This window comes from Poromitra crassiceps (genome assembly GCF_964638095.1).
Source record: "Poromitra crassiceps genome assembly, chromosome: 1".
Lineage (NCBI taxonomy): Eukaryota > Metazoa > Chordata > Actinopteri > Beryciformes > Melamphaidae > Poromitra > Poromitra crassiceps.
Genome location: NC_139623.1, coordinates 67,307,743 through 67,330,490, shown reverse-complemented (window position 1 = coordinate 67,330,490; position 22,748 = coordinate 67,307,743). Strand labels below are relative to the sequence as shown.

At 42.5% G+C, this 22,748-nt stretch overlaps 1 protein-coding gene across 1 annotated transcript in view; it reads left to right on the top strand.

Annotated features, from left to right (window-relative positions):
* Positions 1-1,553: 1,553 nt before the first annotated feature.
* The window catches only part of cmtm7 (CKLF-like MARVEL transmembrane domain containing 7), a 102,951-nt gene continuing 81,756 nt past the window's right edge, over positions 1,554-22,748 (top strand). The window contains exon 1 of the mRNA XM_083636791.1: positions 1,554-1,683. Coding sequence (XP_083492917.1) covers positions 1,567-1,683 — 117 coding nt within the window. The 5' untranslated portion in view covers positions 1,554-1,566. The remainder of the gene's footprint in view (positions 1,684-22,748) is intronic.

Genomic DNA, 22,748 nt, shown 5'->3' with positions numbered 1-22,748 from the left:
AAATACGTATTTTGTATTTTGAAAATACATAAAAATACATTTTATAAAAACTGATAAAGAGCTGCAACAATTAGTCAATTGATCGATTCATTGCCAAATATTACATTAATTGCTTATTTTGATGATCTATTAATCATTTTGAGCCATTTTTTTAAGGAAAAATGTCCTAGTTCTCTGATTCCAGCTTCTCAAATGTGAAATTTTCTGGTTTCTTTAGATGGTAAATCGTCTCTTTAGTCCTCTGTGACAGTATTCTCCTTTCTGTACCCTAACACACTACAGTTCTTCAATTTCAGTTTTAGCTGTTTTTCAGCACAGCTAATTTTTCCCTCACTTCAGCTGTTAATCACCTTCTGTGAGGGCTTTTGACTTACAGGCAGCATTTTCTACATGTTAACCTCAAGTTTTGGAACTTTGACCATGTTTAGCAATAGATATTTGACATAACAGTATCCCTGGAGATGATGCGCCATGGCTGCAGTTATGGAAATCGCCGGTTCCACGGGCTCCCAAAATCATGACTGACAGACAGAGAGACACCGCCCACCCACCTACCTAGGCGCCATCATGCAACTTTCCACCATTGGCTCATACTACATCAAAGTTGCTCAAGTTACATCACTGATGACATCACAATTGCTCGAATGAAATCACTGATGACATCACAATTGCTCAAGTGACATCACTGATGACATCACAATCGTGACCCACACTGACGCCACACACCGCCACACACAGCAAATTTTAATTAAAGAAGATAATTAGTTGTGTCTCTCTAATATGATACACTGGTTTGAATATGCAGTAAACCATTTCATTTGTAGATAGGCCAGTGCATGCAATATCTAAATTATCAATTTATATTCGTTATTTATCTCTGGGGGAATTTCCACCAATACAAGGCGTCATACTAGTTTAGACGAAGAAGTGATGTGAAGTCTGACTCAAGACCCACCGTACTCGGCCTCTGATGTGTGGTTGAGTTTGTTCTGAGGTAAGACAATCAGAAGCAGAGTAGAAGTGACATGTCACATTGCGTTTTTTTCCTCCACAGTTTAAACCGGTGTCAATGTTAAAAATGTGTCAATTTGACAATAAAATCACATAAAATTAAAGAAAAAAGTATTTTATGTAAAATACAAGGTCTGAAAGTATTTTGATACAAATTACATCTTATTTTTCTCGGGTCCAGCCAAATAGAAATTACAAAATACACAAATATATTTGAAATACGTATTTTAAATACATGTATTTAAAATCAACACAGTAAAAGGTGTTGTTTACAGCCATCACCATGTCGCACACTGCTTTTAAATACATGTATTTAAAATACTGCCCATCTCAATTGTACGAAACATTACTTGTCATAAAGTTGCTGTTCTATTGCGAGCTTTTATTTTGAAACCAGTAACCGGAAGTCTCGTAGCTTACGGTGTGTGACTTGACGCTGGTCAGATGAGCTCGTGGACGCTGCTGCTCTGCAGTTTTAGTGTAACTTGTTACTGCTGTAAATCCTAACCACACATACACACACATCAGTAAAGGGTGTTGTTTACAGCCATCACCATGTCGCACACTGTCGTCACAACAACAACAACCACCACCCCGGGCACGGGCTCGGACGGCTTCCTCAACCTGGGCTACACCCGAACCATCCCCGGGCTGTTGAAGATAGGACAGATGGTGAGCTAACGGTCCAGCTAACGGTCCACTCTGGCTGCCTGCAGGGGGCTAACCGCTAACGGTCCACTTCAGGCTCTAACGTTCACTAACTAACCGTTGGCTGCAGAGGACAACACGTATCTGTGTCTGCAGGGAGGTGAAGTTGTGGCATGTAAACAGTGTTGAAGGCTAACGTTAGCTGGGACTGGATGAGAGTGGGGTGTGTCAAGCTGATGTAGGTTACATGAGGACAGGGGCAGAAGGAAGGGTGTTTCCTTTTAAGGACAACCGCTGCAATTAATGGTTGTTGTTTGTGTTTTCTAATAGCCTATGCTTGATTTTCCCATAGCCTATATAGTTAAAGTTGCAGTAGGCAATACTATGTCATTGGTTCTAGGTCTGACAAAAAAACATCAACAACCACAATCACAGCACACAAACAAGGTCATTCATGTTCTATTATCTGCTATGTTGCTATGGTTACCATTCCATTGATGATGTTGTTTAAAACTGCCTACTGAAGCTTTAAAGGAAGGCTTTGCCGACTTTCTAACCTGCTTTGTATCATTACAATGTCAGTATATATGCAGATAGTCTGTGTTTACCTTCTCTTCCTCGCTCTACAGTTTATTCCAGGCACTTCCGGGTAAGAATGATGCAAAACGTGTCATTTTGAGACCAAACTGAATGTTAGAATGATGTTCTGCTCGAGGGTGGCTGTTTGAACTACAGATTCTTTTTTTCTGTAAGCACGCATCCATGGAGAAGCACATGGGGAGCCTTAACGAGGCTTGCCAGCTGGCAATGGGGATTTCTTGCTGCAGAAAACATTGACTAACGTGAGTGACGCCGCTTTATACTGTACTCCGAGATATTCTCGTACAGTAAAGCGGCGCCACACAGTGTTAGAATCCTCAATAGGTGGACAAGGCTGTTCAAAAAGCTCTCCTACCCGTATCCCACCTCCGATTGCAGATCCGAAGATATGATCGTCCGCCTACTCAAGCCAGTAATTTAGCCGGAACACTGGCGCTGTTAAAATGATACTGCTTGCGTGAAACAACCGTTTAGAAGCAGTCTTTGCACAGCCTGCACTGAATTTACAGCAAGGTGTGTTTGATCTTACTAACATGGTGCACCGCTTGCACGCGGCGAGCAAACAACACATGCAGTCACACGGAGACGGCAGCTGTCAGTGATCAACGCAAATCCAGCGCACCTGGGAAGTAAAACATGTCATGAAATACTCAAACTCCCAAGGTTCCTGTCGGCACTTTTCCTGTCCTCAATACAGCACAGGCTGACTTACTGACTTACCTGGATTGAAATTGATATTGAAATTAATAGTTACCTGACATACTTACCTGATGATGACTGGGGTGTGACGTTGGTGACGCTCCTCCCCTCTGTAGTACCTTAAGTTAATGAATGAAATGTGGGACAGGTTGGTTAGACAGTGGAGAGCTACAGTTTTCCGACCGCATCGCATCACTTATAAGAGAAAATATCCTAGTTTGTCGATCCTGTGTTTGATATTATTTTGTTCATATGGAAAAGTAAACCAGAGTTTTGTTTATTAAATTGTATAATTGTATTTATAGTACAACTTCTCCGTGCGTGCTTTACAATGAATGTGTGTCGGCAACTCCTGCATCTAACATGGTGACTAAATGCAATGGTGGATTAGTCATATCAGATACATAGTACATACGTACAAATACACACAATACGTGAGGCCAGCCACTCTGTCTGTAGTCGTGTTTCCATTACCCTCAGAAATGCGCAAAATCTAAATATCGCAATAGAAATTGGGTAATGGAAACACGTAAATTTCGAAAAACCTCCCAAATATCGCAAAAAGTTTTTGCGCTCTCATGAGGTGGTTTTTCAGATGTGTCGATATAGCAGTTTATCGCAAAAGTGTAATGGAAACACATTTTCCGCATTTGCACGGCATGTGACCCATCTTCTCCTTTGGAAAAGGAGCGGAAAATTAAAGTAAAATGAGGGAGAAAGGGTTCGATAAGCCGTGGCAAAACCTCCGCAGCAAGTGGAAAACTTTGATGCAACGTTACCTAGCAGAAAGACGAGTGTTGTGCAAAAGCGGAGCCGGGGAAAATAGATAATGTTTAATGGCAGAAATCGGTCCATGGTGACAGGCTGCCTGTGAGCGCGCATTAAGCACAGCGGCGAGATGAGGGGATGAAAAGCACACACCGGTGCGGTACGTGCTCCTGACTGAAGTGAATACAGTGACTGTGAGTAATACATTACACACGTTTCAGGTGCAATGTTATAATTATAATACACGCAGGGCCAGAAATTAACTTTTTGACCCACCGGCCAGTGGCGGGTAGATGGAAAACATCTACCCGCCAAGCATATTTCTTACCGGCCAAAAAAAAAAACGCATTTTTGTGTCACATATATCCATATATATAAAAAAATTTCAGTACATTTCAAGTAGATAAGGTATTACGTTGAAGAATACACACTTAAATAAGAGGCCAGAGTAAAATTTGAAGCAAATTATTTTAATATATTGATTGATGATTGATTACTCAATACATGTCAAGTCAATCTTGAGCTTAAATTGTTGTAAAAAAAACAACGCAGCTAAAAGTAATAACTGCGACAGTCTCAGTGCACAGCGCACAACTTGGGCTACACACCTTTCTCTCCCACTCACACCTGGCACCTGCGTTAGCTCTCCTGCACTCGTTCTCCGCTCCGCTTCGGCTTTATTGGTGGGTAAGCATTTTGATTCATCTCCTCATCATAGCTCGGCAACAAGCACGAGCGATTGATTCATTGATTAATTCGCCCGATGTAGGCTGGCAGAGGTTAAAAGACGCTTTTTACCTCCGCTAAAGTGACGACTGCATTCCATTCCACTCCAGTCATGTTTGGTAGCCTATATAAGGCAGAGCCAGAATGAAACAGCCTCACAAAGCACTCGTATTAGCCAGCTGCGCACCAAAACACACATAACTATTATCTCCTCATATATACTGTATCATACGAGTGGTGTCGGCAACAAGTGCGAGCGATTGATTCATTGATTAATTCGCCCGATGTAGGCTGTCAATTTAGCAGAGGTTAAAAGATGCTTTTTACCTCCGCTAAATTGACGACTGCATTCCATTCCACTCCAGTCATGTTTGGTAGCCTATTAGCCAGCTGCGCACCAAAACACACATGATAACTATTATCTCCTCATATATACTGTATCATACGAGTAGTGTCGGCAACAAGTGCGATTGATTCATTGATTGATTGATTCGCCCGACGTTCGGCTGTCAATTTACCTCCGCTAAATTGAGACTGCATTTCATTCCAGAGGCACGTTTGGTAGCTTATACGGGAGAGCCAGAATGGAACAGCCTCAGGAAGCACTCGTGTTACAGTATACTACTGCACTGAACTAACGTTAATTTCAGACTGCTTCCTTGTATATTGTGGCTGGGATCAGTGCTCCGCAGCGCACTCCCAGCGTTTAACAGTCGGAAAAAGACGCTTGGTGGACACAGGCGGCTACACACAGTTTTAATATTACATGACGACTATTTTGCGACCCGCCACGTGGCGGAGAGACGCCAAACCTAACACGCCAAAGCTAAAATATGCCCGCCATTGGCGGGTGGCGGGCTCTAATTTCGGGCCCTGAATACACGACATTCCGATTATTGCACCAAATCAGCCTTTTCCCCCCTCCATCTCTAAATCGGACCAGTTGTATTAGGCTACCTTTTTTCCTCTGTCGCGCTCACTGCATTCACCGCAGCCAGCAACATGTTGCCACTCATTTTCTTTTGAATTGATAATCAGGCTCGTTTATATGCGTTCTAACTTCATGTTGTGATTTGCATTGACCATTGGTTGGATTTGAGCATGCAGGGGACAGGATATGGGACAGATCCCCATGCGTAATCACTGTGGCAGCTGCTGGTAATGGCCGGGAATTGCATTCAGGTGTGCGCGCCGTCAGACCAAACTCAACTTCAATGGAAACGCCTACAAGTCGCAATTGTACTTTGACGAAGTTGTAGAAATATCGCAATTATTTTGCGAAAAACTGTAATGGAAACACAGCTAGTGTTGTAGTTCCTGCTGTTTGCCTGTAGAGGGCGATATAAATCACAACAACTTTATGCTCCTTTAATGTAGAACATTACATGTTCTATGTGTCATGTTCTATCTAACAATGTGTCATTTAATTACACTTCATTTACTTCTGTCTACATCTAGTTTACATGTTCACCAATTGTTTTGCAATTCATGGTGTATGTCAGCTACTGTAATTCGATTTTTAAATTCCAAACTCCATGGTGTCAAACTTTTTTTTTTTAATCGAATCAATGTTCATTTGAATGATCCAATATCGATTCATAAAATCCCGAGATCAATCTTTTATTTTTTTCCCCCATGGATGCTTGAACTTGAAGCTTTAACCCTGTGAGTCTTGCATCTCCTTTACCTTGCATCTCCTTTACCTCTCTCAATCTCCTCCTACTCACAAAGCAGGGAATGTGCTTGACCTGGTCTTCACCAGATCCTGCTCCACCTCTAATCTCACTGTGACTCCTCTTCCTGTATCCGACCACCACTTTATCAGCTTCTCCCTTCCCATCCCCCTCCCCTCCTCCCACCCATCTCCCCCTCACTCTACCACCACCCGACGCAACCTAAAAACTCTCTCACCCGACTCCCTCTCTTCTACCGTCCTCTCCCTGCTTCCCCCTGCCGAGCAATTTGCTCTCCTGTCCAGAGGCTTCCACCACTCTTCTCTCCTCTCTCTCCTCCGCTCTTGATTCTCTTTGCCCACTCACCACTAAGCCTGCCCGATCTTCTCCCCCTTCTCCTTGGCTGAGCTTCGGGCAGCTGAGAGAAAATGGAGAAAATCACATCTCCCTGAAGATCTCTCTTCCTACCACCTTATCCACTCCAACTTCACCTCTGCTGTCTCCAAAGCAAAAACCTCCTTCTTCATCTCTGAAATCCAGTCCTCTGCATCCAACCCCAGTAAACTGTTCTCCACCTTCTCCACGCTCCTCAACCCTCCCTCTCCCCCCCCCCTCCTCCCTCTCTGCTGATGATTTTGTAACCTTCTTTACTAAAAAGGTGGATGACATCAGCTCCTCCTTCCATCCTCCAGGCACCCTCACTAACACTCCCGACTCCAATCCTGCTCCTCGGCCCCCTGTCCCTGGATTTCCTTCCTTCTCTCCCCTCTCTCCCGATGAAGTGCTTAAACTCATCAGCTCGAACCGAGCCACTTACTGCCCCCTCGATCCTATCCCTTCCTCTCTCCTCCAAACCATCTCACCTAACATATCTCCCTTCCTCACTACCTTCATTAACTCCTCTCTGTCCTCTGGTCTTGGTCCACCTGCTCTAAAGACTGCAAGAGTCAAGCCTCTGCTTAAGAAACCCTCCCTTGACCCTACTGCTATTCACAACTACAGACCTGTCTCTCTTCTCTCATTCCTTTCCAAAACCCTCGAACGAGCAGCATCCGAACAACTTTCTCGCTATCTCTCCCAAAATGACCTCCTGGATCCTCTGCAGTCCGGTTTCAAGGCTTCTCACTCCACTGAGACAGCTCTTCTTGCTGTCACAGAGGCCCTTCACACTGCTAAGGCCTCATCCCTCTCCTTTGTTCTTGTCCTCCTTGACCTGTCTGCTGCCTTCGATACAGTCAACCACCAAATCCTTCTTTCCACTCTGTCTGACCTCGGCATTTCAGGTTCTGCACTCTCCTGGTTTGCTTCCTACCTCTCGAACCGCTCATACCAGGTCTCATGGAGAGGGTCCCTCTCCAGATCCTGTCCTCTTACCACCGGTGTCCCCCAGGGCTCAGTCCTGGGCCCCTTTTCCTTCTCTATATCAGATCTCTTGCCTATGTGATCTCTTCTCATGGCTTTTCTTATCACTGCTATGCTGATGACACCCAGCTTTTCCTTTCCTTCCCCCCCTCCGACACTCAAATCGAGGCTCGCATCTCTGCATGCCTCAAAGACATTGGCGACTGGATGTCTGCCCACCACCTCAATCTCAACCTTGGTAAAACAGAGCTACTCTTCCTCCCAGGAAAAGACTGCCCTCTCGCAGATCTCTCCATCTCCATTGACAACACCACTGTACTTCCCTCCCAAACAGCTAAGAACCTTGGGGTGCTCCTTGACAACCAGCTGTCTTGCTCAGCCAACATAGCTGCTACAGCACGCTCCTGTAGGTTCTCTCTCTACAACATCCGCAAAATCCGTCCCTTTCTCACAAGAGAAGCGACTCAACTCCTGGTCCAGTCTCTTGTCTCCTCCCGCCTGGACTACTGCAACGTGCTCCTGGCCGGCCTACCTGCCACCGACATCCGACCGCTTCAGCTCATTCAAAAAGCTGCAGCCCGTCTGGTATTCAACCAACCCAAATTCTCTCACGTCACTCCCCTCTTCCAGGAGCTCCACTGGCTTCCCATCTCGGCCCGCATCAAATTCAAGACACTGGTACTGGCCTACAGGGCAGTACACCAGTCAGCTCCCCTGTACCTGCAATCTATGGTCAGGTTCCAAACCTCTCAGCGCTCCCTTCAGTCCTCCACCAGTGCAGGTCGCCTCGCCCCTCCTTCGCTACGGGGGCTCAAAAGTCGCTCATCCCGATCTCGACTCTTCTCGTCCCTGGCACCTCAATGGTGGAACGAGCTTCCACCTTCGGTCAGGACGGCTGAATCACTGCCGATCTTTCGGAAAAGACTAAAGACTCACCTTTTCAGGCTCCATCTGGGCCCTTCTTGTTCTAACTTCGTTCTCTCTCTTTCTTTAAAAAAAAAAAAAAAAAAAAAACCTAACCTAAACTTGTACCACTAACCTAAACTTGTACCACTGTTCCTTCAGAAGTTGTCGTTGTCATAGACTGTGCTCTATAGTTGATTGCTCTATTGCTGACAAAAAATGTGTTATTGTAAGTCGCTTTGGATAAAAGCGTCTGCCAAATGACGTAATGTAATGTAATGCATCTCGATTTAAAATCTAAAGTTGTTGTTTACACACACTAACCCTAACCCTAACCCTAACACTGCTCTAAAGAAAGCACTTATCTCTCCACTGCTCTAAACAAAGCACTTATCTCCCCACTGCATTGACTGTAGTGTGTTGGTCATGTTAAGTAAAAAGTACATTAAGTAACTGCTTTGGGGGTCAATTCTTAATGTAAACATTAATATTTTTAATAATGCACAAGGTTAGAGGTTTGCTTGTACAATTTACAGCATTAGTTCTCTGACAATCTCTTTAATATCATATACATAATACAAGCAAAATTGGTATTACTGAAATAACCCTAAATTAATTGATAATGTAAAATATTTAGGCATATCATAATTGACTCCCAGCTTACATTTAAAGTTAAAAAAGTTGTATGAAAAGTTGCATCATATTTAACCTGGCAAAAAAAAAACATTAGGGATAATTTAACTACTGAGGCTTCAAAGTGGTACATCAACACCATGATTCTCTCACACATGAATCACTTATTTACCAGCTGAACACAGACGGGTAGGAAACACTCTATAAGCAGGCTTTGAAAACATTGGAGAAAAAGTCAAATTTATCATCACTGTACAATTTTTGTTAAACATGATTTATTAAATTGGGAACATGATCAAACTTGCAGATATGTTATTTGTGTATAACATTTTTCATGGTCTGCACCCCCCCTCTCTGCTCAATGAATTCATTACACAAAACCAAAACTAATCTAGCAGAGCCTCTACCAGAGGGGATTGTAAAATAGCACATAGGAGAAGTAGCTTTGGGCAGTCAGCCTTTTGCTACAGAGCAGCACATACCTGGAACACTATACCCACAGATCTAAGGAACATCATATCTCTCAACTCTTTCTCCAACTCCATAAAACAGTGATTATTGGACAATCAAACATGCAATCATATTCTGGGATAGTGGTTATGTATGGGCTGATTTATGTGCCACCTCAAATTGAATTCGAATTGCTCAACTTGAATTCGAAATTTTGAATTTTGAATTTGAATTGCTCTTTTTGAATTAGAAATTTTTCATTTTGAAATTGAATTGCTCTATTTGAATTCGAATTTTTTCATTTTGAAATTGAATTGCTCTATTTGAATTCAAATTTTTTCATTTTGAAATTGAATTGCTGTTTTTTATTTTGAAATTTTTATTTTTTAATGTGAATTGAAAAACTGAATCTGAATAGCATAATTTTAAACTGAATTTATTTGCTTTGAAATTATTCAGTTTCCACATTCCTATTTCAAAATTCAATTCAAAATTTTCAGAATCTTGTGTTCAAAAATTTCAACATGTGTGTGCGCCATCCGGGTCCTCAAGGAGGAAGAGGAGGAAGGAGGAAGAGCAATCTGAAATCGCCGCCATTTTTTCGTACAGGCAACAGGTAAGATCTTACAATTCTCGTTTGCAAATTCCTTACTAAATGCACTTCTGTCAACTTTAGAGGTGATTAACCGACGCTTAGATTATTGTAGATCTCATATTTGTCAGTATTGTGAAAAAATGTGACGTGTTTCTGTTGTAAAGAGCTGCAGGGCTTGGCTCGTGAGCATTCCACTAGACTGCCATGTCACTCTCCGTGCAGCGGGAGTAACCGCTGCTGACGGCCGTCAAAGAGGCTTGTCTCCCGGGTTGCTTGGTCCATGTAACACAGCCCTAGCTGGCTATCCAGCGCCGCCGGGTCTGCTCACTGCGACTGTAAAGCCCCATTTAATTTCATACCACGGTCATGCTGCCTTTGCCGATGTTGGTGATTCAAATTCGTGTAAAGTTTTCCAGGGTGTGTGTGTGTGTGGAGGCGGGCATAGGTGTAGCTAATGTAACGCGGGGAAACGCGGCGTTCCCACACTTCTCCAAGGGGTGTTTTGTGCGTTATTATTTACGACAGCATGAAGAAGAGTGCTACTGCGATGCGTTATTATGGGACCCACCACGGTTCTTCCCAAGGAAGAAAAACAACAAACACCTGAATAATGTCATGGGCAAACTGGAGGAGTGCAGAAACGCCCGTTGAGCCGTGGGTGGTGGCAGTACAAATCAATTGGCAACTTTGATGATATTTCATCTACGCATTGAAGCTGTGGTCTCCCCCCTGTGCGTAATTGGGCAGCGCCAGCTCACCTGATCCAGCCGCTTTGATCGCTGTTACAGCTCCCGATTCGTACGCTACAAGCTGATATGAACTTATATTGCTACAATTAACGCATTAACAGTGCGTAACAGAATACATTCAGTGTGCAACAGAATAGCCTACATTCTGACTGTGTTATGGAACGCATCTACCAGCGCCTACAACGCCAACTGGGCCAATTTAGAGAAAGCGTGTTAAACCAGAATACGGGACTATCTGGAGAAAACAAAACAAATGAACAATCTGAGCTGGCGATGTTCTTTTGTTGTGGAATGCGCAGTGCATGGAGACCTGCACTATTTACTGTATAGATACAATACTTAAAGTCCCTGGAAACCAGAAATATTTTATTATTATTTAGCATTTTGAGTTAATCACATCACAGGACCCTATGTTAATAAGCCACCAGCCAAATTTGAACGATGATGAACGTTGCAAAGTATATAAATTTAGGTTTGACAGTCGTGGCAAAACTCATGAGAATCAATTATTTTTTAGAGTGTATTTTCTCCCGCGGACTGTGTGGGTGTGTCCCGTCTGCAGCAGGGAAATTTCTCTCTAGATAGAGAGAGAGAGAGGAAGAGAGAGTGTGTGTGTGTGTGTTCGCGCGTTGCTGAGAGGAGAAGAGATCTCCGTCCGTTCTTTGCCCCCACAGCGCTCGCTCTCTGTCTCCCTCCCACTTGTGTGTGCTGTGTGTGCGCTATGCCTCTCTCTCTCTTGCTCTCGCTCTCGCTCTCTCTCTCGCGACTAGTGAGAGAGAGAGAGAGCAGCATAGCGCTCGACACAGCCTGGTGACGCGAGGTTACTCACACACACACACACACAGTAGGGCGGGTTGCGCGCGTGTACAAAGGTTATATAGAGCTTATGACGTCATAAGCTCCTGCATTTTAGCACCTCGCGCACTGCTCTCTTCAATGAGGAAGTACCTTGTAGAATCTTGTAGAAAAGTGTCGATTTTAAGGTTTGGGTTGAAAGTAATGTATAATAATTTCGGAGGCAGACAATTACTAACATAAGACCCTAAATAACATAGTTAGAACGTTTTTGTGGATTTTGGTTTCCAGGGACTTTAAAGACAAGAAAGCAAGTTTTATAAAACAAATAAATAACTTGTGTAAATAATAATCTGCTGAATGTATAGGGCTGTACTGCTGCTGTACCATTATCTTATAGGCTACATCTTATATTTATACTAAGAATTATAGAACTATCACTTATATTCAAAATGTTCATACTGCATGCATTGCTGCATTCTCATAGCACATTACATCATAATCAATAGTCTGTCAGCTTGTGTGTTCTTAACAGTAATAGTCCTCTCTCCTCTCTCCAGAGTAAGGATTATGGCAGAGAACAAGATTAAAGAACAGACCAGGGGCAATTCACTTTTAAATGTGAGTATTGTATTGGTATCGCTTATTGCAGTGATACTTGCAATTGCAGTAGATGCTTCTACACACAAGGGCTGGATTTGGCCCCCGGGCCTTGAGTTTGACACATGTGAGCTACAGGATAATCAGTCAGTTTTAATTACTTACCTATACAAAGCACATAACTGAAATAGCCACTAGGGATACAAACCTTTGTTTTGTTGACAACTCTGATATCTGCTGCCTTTTGTTTGTTTCTTGGGCCAAAAAGAAAGGGCCAGGTACAGCAGTGGAGGAAGAGGAGGAGGAGGAAGGAGAGACAGGAGCGTGTGAGCCAGGGCCACCAAAGAAAGCAAAGAAGGACGAGATGCTGGAGCTGCCTATGGACGACATGAGACTCCGAAGGAGAGAGCCGGCCGCTTCTTTGCTCTCTTAGAAAGACTAATTGAAAAGTAAAATAATATATATATTTATGTTAGTATTATTGTTCGTATTGTTCTTTTTGTTATTATTCTGCTGAATCATCATAGCGACATGAATGTCTGCTTGTTTACCTTGGTTTTGCACATTCAGGTTTTGTTCTGTTTTCATGAATGTTTTTTTTATCCATGTATAGATTATTTCGTACATGTACAGTTTGTTATATAATAAATATTTTGTTTAAGAAAATCTTTTTTCTTTCTTTTTACACGGCACAACAATGTTATGGTGCAAAGAGATCATTTAACAGAAAACACATTCATATTTACTGTCTCCAATAGCAGGCCTGTGGGAAAAGTATGTCAAGCAGGTTTTACAGTTTATATAGATCTGAATATACTGTCATAGTTACTAGATCTTCACTGCATATGAATGCAAACGTGCATTGGAAAAAGCTTTGGCTCCAGAATATGTATGGACAGTTTTCTCTTTCTATTTGAGTCTTGCAGATAAGAGTGTTTTTATAGACTGTTTTCACAGAATTGTCAATCCTGTCCTAGGAGTCCAGATCCCTCTATGCTTCCCTGATGTCCTTATGAGTAGTTGATCTGATGATTATAACCTGAACTTGGGCAACACAAACTGTTAAGCCCTGAGACTTCACTAGACAGAGCATGACAACAGTGGTAGTAATAATTTATTTTGTCCTCTAAATAGTTATTCAAACATGTAGAAATAAATAATGCATCACATCTAATGGAGGGGGATACTGAAAAAGTGAACCAATTTATAAAATATGTACATATAAATAAATCTGGCATAAAATGTCTTCTAGTGGGGCATCATCTTGGGTGGTGTTTGGGGTGCATATAGGGGTCTGGTCTGGGGGGAAAGGAGAAGAAAAACATGTTAAACAATAGCAAGATACGATATGCCATGTCACTTTCTCCCATGGGCTTTGAGAGGGAGGCTAGCTATCTATCTAAGGCCTAGTCTAGGCTATCTATAGCAAAAACCCTGTAAGGTTAGGCTTAGGCTATATGAAATGAAAAATGAACTGACATTAGCCATATTAACCACGTAAACATTTAGAAAGCTAAAAGTAAGTGACACAGCTTAACCCTTCTAAAGCTAAGCCTGATAAAGTCCGCCTGGAAATATTTAGTTGTTTTGGCTGTAAAAGAGTCCGAAAATGTTTTTGGAGTAAGTGCTTTTGCCCCTTTTTTCAGAATCAGTTCAACTTCCATTATCTGGAGTTATTTACATTTCACAGTATGTCTTGAGTGTGTAATAACAGTTTAGAGGGAAGAAAAACAAAAAACGGAATTGGATTTGACAGGCCTTTAGTATAGAAAGCAATATAATTCCACAGATATAAAGATTTACACAATTTGAATTGGAAAATGAACTTGTTATCCAACTGTCAGTAAAGTTTTTGCCCCCCATGCTTCTGGAAAGAGGTTCTTCTGCTTCTTTTTCCTCATCAGGCACAATCACTTTTTGTGCTTTCTTTTGCACAAACTGTGATTTCACATTTACAGGTACACATGTACATGTACACTGAAATTGAAACTTTTTTTTTTTTTTTTTTTTTTTTTGGGAACTGAAAATTTGAACTATACAAACTATTTACAATGTCCAACAAAGTCTGTGAGCTCCCTGGCCTTTTTATTGTCTTTCCTAATTTCCAGATGTGTTCTGGCCTTTTCCTTGGTGGTATTCCTTGAAACAGTTCCTGCCTGGACACAGGTCCACAGTGCACACATCACACTTCCAGGGAGGGCCTGGTTCTTCATCAGCTGGCTCTGGATCCCCCTGGTCAGCAGAAGGCAGTCAAGGCACCCTAAAAATATAGACATAAGATAAGATAAAATATAAATGTAATTGACTGCATGATATCCACCTACCCACACCAGCTATTTTTGTCCCACTGATCAGTGATGGGAGCTGGGGCTCTGTTTGTTTCTCTGTCCCACTGTGATGTCATAAATCCCACTGTGAAATCATCTGTGATGTCATAAATCCCACTGTGACATCATCAGTGATGTCCTAAATCCCACTGTGACATCATCATCATAAATCAATCATCCCTAGTAAAATACACCAGCTATTTCTGTCCCACTGATCAGTGATGGGAGTCATAAAAAAATGTTCACAACTTTTAGATGAAAATAAAATAATTACTGCATATCATATTGAAAAAAAAGGTAATGTTGCACACAAGAATATAGTGGGGGTTACCCCAAGTAAATTCAGAGCTGCAGAGGGAAAGTGCATGCGTAAAGGCGCACCTTGGATAGCCTATCCACCTCTGTATTTACTATACATATTGTTATTACTCATGCTAGGTCATGATATTGAGAAGTATTATTTCAATAAAGTTGAAAGTTTTTGTTTGAGTGAAGTCAATATCCACTGTATATTTACTGAAAAGTATTTCACAGTACTTACAATGGCGTGGCGTCTTCTTCACTGTGACTGAATCTCCGTGGTCGCTTGGTCGTTCTGATTGAACGCTTCGACATGTTGAGACTAAAAAAAAGACTACACAAAACACTGAAAGACAACGGACAAACACTGAAATAAAACGAATAAAACTGATAAATGTCTGGGAGTTGTTCCAAAAAATACACCGTGTGACTTTCTTTTCTCTCTCTCGTCTTTTTCTGATTTCACTTCCCTGTTTGTTGCGCTGCTGACGTATGTTCCCAATGGATTACTGTAATGTCATGTATAGACGGTTTTAACTTGACAACAAAAACATTCTAAATTGAACCCCCGCTCACTTCCTGTTGCAGTGTTTGCTATGGACATAAAAGAAAAAAAAACATTCAAGTGCAGGACTGACCATTCCGTGAAAACCGTCTATACAGCTCAGCAGCGAAAACAAAAGTAACGATGTCGAGTGAATATTTCTACAGTTTGCCGAATGCTGAGAAAAAGGAAGTGCTGTGGGGTTGCCCTCTGGTGAAAACCGTCTATATGGGGAGAAAGCGCAGCTTCTTCTCTTTCTAGAACCGTCGAGATTTCTCTGATAGCACAAACGGTCTAGGAGTTACGGTACTGTGAACAGGGCATGGTATTTGGGAGCGCCGGCTTTTTTCAGATTTCACTTCCCTGTTTGTTTGTCGCGCTGCTGACGTATGTTCCCAACGGATTACCGTAATGTCATGTATATGGGGAGAAAGCGCAGCTTCTCCTCTTTCTAGAACCGTCGAGATTTTGTCGATAGCTCAAACGGTCTAGGAGTTACGGTACTGAGAACAGGGCATGGTATTTGGGAGCGCCGGCGCTCCCATCGGTTTAGAAGGGTTTTACCTGCTCATCCTCTCCCAGCCTGAGAAACATGCGGCGGCGGTGAAGCTCCAACTCTTCCATAAAATAAAACAAAATGATTAGCAAAACAATTTGCTCTGGCTCCATGTTATTAGGCTTTCTGTTCGTGCCTTAAACTTTTGAGACAGTCCGGTGCGGGAGATGGGATTCCCAGATTCGCTCGCACTGTCAACTGGTTGCTAAGGAAACCATTGTGGGGGCGTGAACAGCTAGACACAGGAGTAGTAGGCTAGACCGTCTCGTTTCGCTCAGTCTCAAGGCTGCGCACTCCCCTGACTGGTCCGCGGAGGACAGACCTTTGTAGACCGCAGCCTTGGTGGACTGCAGCACCTGAATTGGGACACATACTGTATAAACATCCTTGTTCAACTCAAAGTGGTCTTCTATGATTGTAGCGAACCTGAATACAACAAGACCAAATAGTTCTAGCGGGAGTGGGTGTGTGGTAGGGATGTCAACGGTTAACCGTTCTTCGATTAACCGTCGCTAACGTCGTTGTTCGGTTATTGCTGTCGGTCTATCAGTTAATATTTTTTTTTTTTGTCTATTTACTCAATGAGCTCATGCCCAAACAAGGCGTGTCTATTTAGATGCTGAAATGTTAATGCTTTTTGTGTTAGAAATTCTAACACAAAAATAATTTGTGTTGAAATGTTGATGCTTTTTGTTAATGCTTGTTAATGCTTTTTGTGTTAGAAATTCTAACACAAAAAGCATTAACATTTCAGCATCTAAATAGACACGCCTTGTTTGGGCATGAGCTCATTGAGTAAATAGACAAAAAAAATAATAATAATAATAATATTAAAAAATTATGAATTAACCGATAGGTTAATCGATTATTAGCGTCGGTTAATCGAAAGTGAAATTAACCGAAAATTGACATCCCTAGTGTGTGGTGCCTCGGCCAAAAAGGAGTTAGGTCAATCAGCGCTCGATTGCTCTTCCTCCTTCCTCCTCTTCCTCCTTGAGGACCCGGATGGCGCACACACATGTTGAAATTTTTGAACACAAGATTCTGAAAATCTTGAATTGAATTTTGGAATAGGAATGTGGAAACTGAATAATTTCAAAGCAAATAAATTCAGTTTAAAATTATGCTATTCAGATTCAGTTTTTCAACTCACATTAAAAAATAAAAATTTCAAAATAAAAAACAGCAATTCAATTTCAAAATGAAAAAATTCGAATTCAAATAGAGCAATTCAAATTCAAATAGAGCAATTCAATTTCAAAATGAAAAAATTCGAATTCAAATAGAGCAATTCAATTTCAAAATTCAAAATTTCGAATTCAAAAAGAGCAATTCAAATTCAAAATTTCGAATTCTGGGGCTGTCCCATGTGAACAGATGGTGGGGGGGGGGGGTGTGGGGCTGTCCCATGTGAACAGATAGTGGGGGTGTGTGTGTGGGGCTGTCCCATGTGAGCAGATGGTGGGGGGGGGGGGGGGGGTGTGGGGCTGTCCCATGTGAAATTGCTGCACCTCACAGCTCATTATTGGTGGAACACAGTCATTGGTAAATGGTAAATGGCCTGCATTTATATAGCGCTTTTATCCAAAGCGCTTTACAACCAGTAGATAGTCTACATTCACCCATTCATACACCGATGGCGGCAGGCTGCCACGCAGGGTGCCTACACATCATCGGGAGCAAGGAGGGTTAAGTGTCTTGCCCAGGGACACAGCGACAGCAGCTGGGAGGGAGCGGGGATCGAACCGCCAACCCTTGCGTCATTGGCCGACCCGCTCTACCTCCTGAGCTAAATGGTCCGAGCTGCTCCAGTTTTCTTTTTACTTTATTGCTGGGATCAAAATAAGTATCGTCTCTCGCCGTTCACCACCATTCATATTTCTTCAGACGCTGGCATAGAGAAAGGCAGGAAGTGACGTTCACTTTGGCTCTCTATGTACTTTTGTCTGTGCTTATAGACTAGGGCAGGGCAGGCATCACCAAATGGCGGAGCGCGGTCCGGGTCCGGACCCAGAGTCTGTCCTATGCGGACTCAGACCTATAACTGATAAATCATTGAGAATTATTAAAGTTTGATGGAGCGTTTCAATTTTAACTGGCACAGCATTTCTAGACTTTGTTACTAGTTCACCAGCCTCACAGACCAATTGCATGCATTGATAATCGCATGTGATGCTACTCAGCCAATCAGGGTCGCCACTGGCAACCCATGTGATGCTACTCAGCCAATCAGGGCCGCCGCTCAGCTGCTGCAAGAACAGTAATGGCGTCTCCCATTTCCAGAAAGATCAATGAGGTAAACACAGCCATAAGTGCAGTTCTTGCAGAAATAGACTCAATAACAACAATTAAACACGAACACTATGCACCAGGAGTTTATTGCCGGAAAATATGTTTTCGTCGTTCTTCTGAGATGGATGGATTATTTTGGACTGCATGTGGCGACACTGATTGGCTGAAGGAGTTGTCTGTCAAGGCAAGTACTCCCGCCCACTGATAGTGAGATAACGTTATCAGGATGGTTCTACCAGGCTGGGCCAGCTGGGCTATACTTCTCTCATTGAACAAGAGAAAGTGGGGGAATTGTTAAAATGTGCTCAGATAGTTACGCTGAGACTGTTAAAGCTGAGGTTGAGACAGTTAAAGCTGCATTCAGTGATGCTTTTGTGTTCCAATAAGTGTTAAATGGCTCTATATTCTGACAGCAATCGAAATAAGAGTGTTTGGTCAGTGACTTGAAACCCTCCACCCCCCACTGTCCTCTGTCTCTCTCCTGTAGTCCTGCAGGCAGGGCAGACATATCTCCTGTCCTCTATCTCTCTCCTGTAGTCCTGCAGGCAGGGCAGACATATCTCCTGTCCTCTATCTCTCTCCTGTAGTCCTGCAGGCAGGGCAGACATCTCCTGTCCTCTATCTCTCTCCTGTAGTCCTGCAGGCAGGGCAGACATATCTCCTGTCCTCTATCTCTCTCCTGTAGTCCTGCAGGCAGGGAGGACATATCTCCTGTCCTCTATCTCTCTCCTGTAGTCCTGCAGGCAGGGAGGACGTATCTCCTGTCCTCTATCTCTCTCCTGTAGTCCTGCAGGCAGGGTGGACGTATCTCCTGTCCTCTATCTCTCTCCTGTAGTCCTGCAGGCAGGGAGGACGTATCTCCTGTCCTCTATCTCTCTCCTGTAGTCCTGCAGGCAGGGCGGACGTATCTCCTGTCCTCTATCTCTCTCCTGTAGTCCTGCAGGCAGGGCGGACGTATCTCCTGTCCTCTATCTCTCTCCTGTAGTCCTGCAGGCAGGGCAGACATATCTCCTGTCCTCTATCTCTCTCCTGTAGTCCTGCAGGCAGGGCAGACATATCTCCTGTCCTCTATCTCTCTCCTGTAGTCCTGCAGGCAGGGTGGACGTATCTCCTGTCCTCTATCTCTCTCCTGTAGTCCTGCAGGCAGGGAGGACGTATCTCCTGTCCTCTATCTCTCTCCTGTAGTCCTGCAGGCAGGGTGGATGTATCTCCTGTCCTCTATCTCTCTCCTGTAGTCCTGCAGGCAGGGTGGACGTATCTCCTGTCCTCTATCTCTCTCCTGTAGTCCTGCAGGCAGGGTGGACGTATCTCCTGTCCTCTATCTCTCTCCTGTAGTCCTGCAGGCAGGGTGGACGTATCTCCTGTCCTCTATCTCTCTCCTGTAGTCCTGCAGGCTGGGCAGACATATCGCCGCAACCGTAACTCCGGCATTGGATTCGTGGTGAAAAAATACACTCCTTTATAGGCATCGCGATCTGACCTTCCATTTCCAAGAAAATGTTATCTTTTCTCTGATAGGATAGTTTGAGGTCGCCGCCAATTTTGATCCTAGGCCGAGGACCTTGACCTTTTCCTTAAAGTTGTAGGTAAGCAGATTCCAGGCGTACTGGGTTAAATGGATGCAATACTTTACTGCCATTGTACTTGGAAAAATATGAGTAATAATGATTAATATAAAAATATATCCAGCAAAAATGCTTTAAAGATTTAGAATTGACATTGAATATTCTTGCAATTTCCGTGGACTAGAAAAATAAACAATCTGTCATTTATTTGATCTTTGTATGTATGTATACAATTTAGGTCTTAAGTGAAATAAAGTAAAAAAATAAAGTAAAAATATACCATTCAGTCAGTTCAAAATGAACTCCCCTCCCTTCTGGGAGAGGAGTCTGGCTGCACGGAAACAGGCAACTGGGATAAGCCCTCCCCTGCTCTACAGCCGCCGGGAAAGGGGGGGTGATAAGAATGTATGTGTAACTGTATGATGGAAAATGTTGAACTGCAATAAAAAATAATTGATCACAAAAAAAAGAAAAGACTTGATACCTTCCTCCAAACCCAAAGATTAAAGACACTAATAATCCACTCGCTACAGCAAGCCTGCCGTTCACAAGATGAGACAATCAATACAGACACCACGGAGGGAATCCACTACTGTTCTCATTCAGCTGAGCAATGAACGTAGGCTACAGTGAACGTTGCTAATTACAACTGCGCGGGAGTCAACTTTTCAACCTCTCTTACCTCGATAATTGCCCATTGTGTTACATGCATCTCGTAATTTGCATAAGAATAAAATCAGTTTTGCGGTGAGCCTGTTTTTGTAGACCCGTTCAGTTTCTCCGCAGCTGCGGGAGCTCTCTTCACCCTCCCTTCTCCCACGGCTGTCAGGCCAGCCAAAAGGAAATAGAAACTTCCGGATAAAACTTTCAAAATAATGTAATTTAAACAAGTAAAAAGCCTTACTGATCCACGTTGGAGGAAAAAGGTGTGTTTCAACAAACAAAGCAGCAAACCTTGTATCAACATGTAGATGTTAGGATTAGGGATGGGCATCGAATTTCGAATTTTCGAATAATCGTTGTTATTATCAAGGTCGACTTTTATTATTGAAATTCGAAATTCGAATTTTTTTTTTTTTTTTGAGTGAAATGTTGCATTGTCTCCCCTGATTCTAAGTATAGTCAAATCGCTTGGTTTGAGCAAGTAAAACAATTTTTATAAGCATTTTAAGCAAGGTTTATGGAAAAATGAATGGCGGATGAAATCCCATGAAGAGGGAGAGGGGGTGACTTTGGCACCCCTTTGGCACTCAGACCTGAGCCTACTAAATATTTAATGAACCACTCATGATTGTCAAAACTGTTTTTTATTTTCGAAAATGTCAATGTCATGTAACATGTTCTTTACTTCAGTGGTGCAATGCTTGTTTGAGCTAAAAATCCACAGCAGAAGCTTTTTATATTAATTAATAAAGCCGTAGACTTAGAATCAGGGAAGACAATGCAACATTTCACTCACAAAAAAATAAAAATAAAATTTTTTTTTTTTTTACATTTTTATTTTTAATTTCGAATTAAATTCGAATTTGGCCAGCGAATTTCGAATAGTGTTTTTGCTAGAAATGCCCATCCCTAGTTAGGATTAGGCTACATATGGAGTGAAACTGTGGCTGTAAAGCATTACTCACAATTAAAATTAATGTAACGTTACAACAAGGGTTTTATTTTGAAAGAGGTCAAGCGGGTGACCTACTTACATTCTGACTGACTTGACACTGGTTCAGTAAAGTGAAGTATGTTTCAGTGCTGCAGTGAACGTCGTCTCATCTGTGAGACGCTTTTCTTTCTCTTTTTAGCTACAGCCAAGTCAAGTCAAGTTTATTTGTATAGCCCTAATTCACAAGCATGTCCCAGAGGGCTTCACAGAGAATATGTCTAGCTAATTCTAGCTGACACAACAGTAGCAAATTACAGTAGTAATGATAACACATTGAACAATTGATAAAGAAATATAGAAAATATAGAGATATAGGATAGAGTGGAGGAGAGAGCAGGAGAAGGGAGGGAGAGCAGGGGGAATGTGAGAGAGGAGAGAGCAGGAAAGTGATGAGGTGAGGAGGGAATGGGAAATGTTGGGGAGTATAGGAGGTGGGGAAGGAGCAGGGGAATGGGGAAATAGGAGAGAGCAGGAGAAGGGAGGGGGGAGGGAGAGCGGGGGCATGTGGGGGAGGAGAGAGCAGGGAGAGGGAGGAGGTGGGTAGGGAATGGGAAATGTGGGGGAGGAAAGAACAGACAAGGAGAGGTGGGGAAGGGGGAAAGAAAGAGAATGGGTGCCGTGCGCTGTGCGCATTATATATCCTATATTTTGACATTCATCTTTTTATTTCATTTCAACATAAAACATAATGACTGAAAGTATGAAACTATGAAAGTGCAATGTCAACAAACTTGTTTAAAAAAATACTAATTTTAAAAGCATTCATGACTTGAGTAAATGTAATTAGGCTACTCTTGTTAAAATAGCAGTGCATTTGGTGAAGAGCACATTATGACTTGTTTAAGACTCTAAACTAAAAGTTTATGACTTGGACTTGACTTGTGACTTGTGAGTGTTGACTTGTGACTTGACTCGAGACTTGCCTGTCTTGACTTGGGACTTGACTCGAGACTTGCCTGTCTTGACTTGGGACTTGACTCAAGACTTGTCTGTCCTGACTTGGGACTTGACTCGAGACTTGCCTGTCCTCACTTGGGACTTGACTCAAGACTTGCCTGTCTTCCCACATGGAAAGAATCTATATGTACCCTATATGTTTTAATATAGGGCCACATATAGTTTTCCCATATATGGTGCATACATAAAATTGGCCGATTTCCTATATTATATGTACATATATGTACCTATATGTATAGGTACATATATGTACCTATATGTACATATAATATAGGAAATCGGCCAATTTTATGTATGCACCATATATGGGAAACCTATATGTACATATATGTACATAT